We start from the raw sequence: 2,819 nt of genomic DNA, 5'->3' as shown, positions 1-2,819 counted from the left end.
ATGCATCCAACACAAGTAATGGTGGGGTCAATGGCATTGACTGGGGGGGGAAGGGGGGGGGGGGGGGGGGGGGGGGGCGATAAATGCAGGAAATCGGAGGAAGATCGGGGGGAATTCTTACGGGGGAACTTTGGAGAAAAACTGAGGGTTGATTTTGGGGTTTGGCACCTAGGAACACAAAGGTTTTGCTATCACTAAGAGGTGTATTTTGGTGTTGGGTATAAAAGGGGTGTTGGAACAAGGATATTAGAAACACTATAGTTGCAATTTAGACTTGGGCTTAGAGGGTTAGGAAGCCTATGGAGGTTCCCTAGGCCAGGAAGTCAGATATACTTTCCTAGTTGATAGGGTAGCAAATGCAGTTGGATAGTCTAACAAGAGGATGAAAAAGGAGCTATTGTAACCATGTATTCTTATTCTTGTTTTTAAGTTATGTAAATTGTCATAAATAAAATTATTTACATGTTTTTAATGTTTTTAATATGCTATAACAAATATATGTATTGAGTTGTCAAATATGTTGGTTTTTTATGTGGTGAAAATGTGGAAACTTTATCAAATTGAAGGAACCTATAATGGTCATTACACTTGGTATCCAAGTAACCAAATTCAAACTTTAGGTCGTAAAACCACCTATGTGCCTGATAGAAAAACCCTAAACAACCTAAAACCCACTTACACACCTCTGCACTAGCCCTGAGGTAGACAGGAAAGGTCTTTGGCCCTTAAGAAAGTTATTCATCCCTAAAGAGGAAGAGTGTCTACAACATTATGCTACATGGAAAATAATTTCATTAGCCCTGGAATCCCTTAATTTCCATCATTCAAAAGCCCTTTTATACATCATTAAAATGTTGACTACAAAACCCAAACCCAGGAACCCTGGTATTAAAATAAATCTAATTTAATCTTGGAAGTAGCCAAAACAATCTGTAATGACCCTATAATATCTCTGAATTTAAATTGGAAATAATACAAAAGTCCTAAAACTACCTAGAGATTTAAAATAATCATGATTTTTCGCTATTTAAAATATATTTTTAAATAAACAAACAAATTCAAGATTATGAAAAGTCACATCAATATACCAAGATCAGTGCTGAAAAGTCCACATCAATATACCAAGATCAGTATTGATCCAACAATACGCCAAATAAAAAGCTTCCTCATCTCTCACCTCCTCACCAAAGGGAACGACAAAGAAACCATCAAATTCCGTAAAGTGGCTTTTCTCAACGTGCAACATCCCTGGGTCAACCGTCAGATTTGTTAACACCTACACTACCGGTGGACAACGCGGTATGCAATTGGAATCCAGCCAAGCTATTACAGCCATTCATGTACTACTCAGTGTGAATTCATCTTCGGCTAGCTGGATCTCCCCAGTTCCCATTAGAACCACATGGAATGGAGGATCTTTCTTACTTTCTTCCCTCACCCTCATTTAACGCGACATTCCAGCTGTAACCAGTAATCACATTCACATGTTATGAATGTGATGTGTCCTCCTTTATAAGTGCCTTGTGCGCGCCCCCCTCATCCCTACACACACTTCCTTAACCTCCCCATCGCTACAGACGCAAACAGAGTAGTAAAATATCCCTCCATACACTTACTTTACCTTCCAATCGCTACACATAGATTAACAGAGCACCAAAATTCAGGAAGGGTAGTTACATTTCTTGCGCTTCCAAGTGTGTGCCTTCCAGCACTGTGAAAGTCATCCATTGGAATGGCAGCGTTCAGGACCTTCAGAGGCGGATAAAGGCGGCAGAGCTGATGCTGGACAATCCACAGCACTTTGTATGCCACGCCAACGGTTTGCAGATCGGGCGTAGAATTAGTCCTCTCACGGCAGACGAAGAACTGGATCTCGGGCATCTCTATTTTCTTCTGCCCATGCCCAAACTGCACTCCGTACTGTCTGGCACAGACATGGCCGCCCTGGGATTGAAGGCCAATTCCGCCATGAAATCTAAAAATAGACGAAGCTCCAGCGCCAGAGTACTCCCCCTCTTTGGTGAGCCCATGAGTCCCCTCCCGCCAGAAATGAAGATTGATGTATTGTTATTGGAGGAGGGGAAACAAAGCGGTAGGGTGCAGGAAGAGCAGCTTCCGGTGCCGAAGCTGAATTTGGAAGACGATCCAGAGCTGTTAACGGCGCTTGCGCAGCTGAGATTGAACGCAGGCAAATGCTGGAAGCCAAAGTTGGAGACTATTAACGAGTTCCGGCCAACACTCCGGGATCTCTTGCAGTCGAATATTGAGCAGCAGATTTATTGACCCCATTGAATCTCATCTTATTCCAGAACATGGATCAATTCTTTTATTGATCTCTCAGACGCACATTCCTCTGCATCTGTTGGAATTCCGAGTTCTGTACCAAGAGACCCGTGACCCGTGTGGACAGATTTGAGGATCTGCTAAATACGTGAAGAGGCTGTTGAATTACAGACAGACTCTTCGCTTATGTACGGCAAACTTGTATTTATTTGGGATCACAGACAGACTGTTCGCTTATTTGGGATCAAGCATTCGTTGATTCTTTTATTATTATTATAATAAATATATGGATTTTTTTTATTATTATTGAGCTCAGATATAGCTCAGTATGATGTTTCAAGTGTCTCTGTTTCAAGTGTGTCTGTTTGTCATAAAGTTGAAAATTTAAGTGAAGAAATTGAATCTCTATAGGCTCATATTAGATCTCTAATTAAAATGGATCTAGGCTGGTTTTTAATATTTGAAGAGGTTTATTACTTCAAACTTGTATTTATTCGGTCTTAAGTATTTAGTGATTGTTTTATTATTATTATAAA

General features: G+C 40.8%; 1 protein-coding gene across 1 annotated transcript; it reads left to right on the top strand.

Moving 5' to 3' along the window:
- Nucleotides 1-1,107: 1,107 nt before the first annotated feature.
- LOC149198194 (uncharacterized) lies at nt 1,108-2,507 on the top strand. The gene has a single exon (XM_089404086.1). It carries the CDS (start codon nt 1,780-1,782, stop codon nt 2,281-2,283), a length of 504 nt encoding a protein of 167 aa, XP_089260212.1. The 5' UTR covers nt 1,108-1,779; the 3' UTR covers nt 2,284-2,507.
- Nucleotides 2,508-2,819: the final 312 nt, after the last annotated feature.

This window comes from Pinus tabuliformis, chromosome 2_2, assembly GCF_031772625.1.
Source record: "Pinus tabuliformis cultivar Carrire ecotype Pingquan chromosome 2_2, CPIR1, whole genome shotgun sequence".
In the NCBI taxonomy this organism is placed as follows: domain Eukaryota; kingdom Viridiplantae; phylum Streptophyta; class Pinopsida; order Pinales; family Pinaceae; genus Pinus; species Pinus tabuliformis.
Note: the sequence above shows the minus strand (reverse complement) of the source record. Positions and strands in the feature narration are given on the sequence as shown.

Coding starts and splice junctions, on each gene's coding strand:
- LOC149198194 (XM_089404086.1), top strand. CDS start 1,780: ATGCTGGACAATCCACAGCACTTTGTATGCCACGCCAACGGTTTGCAG.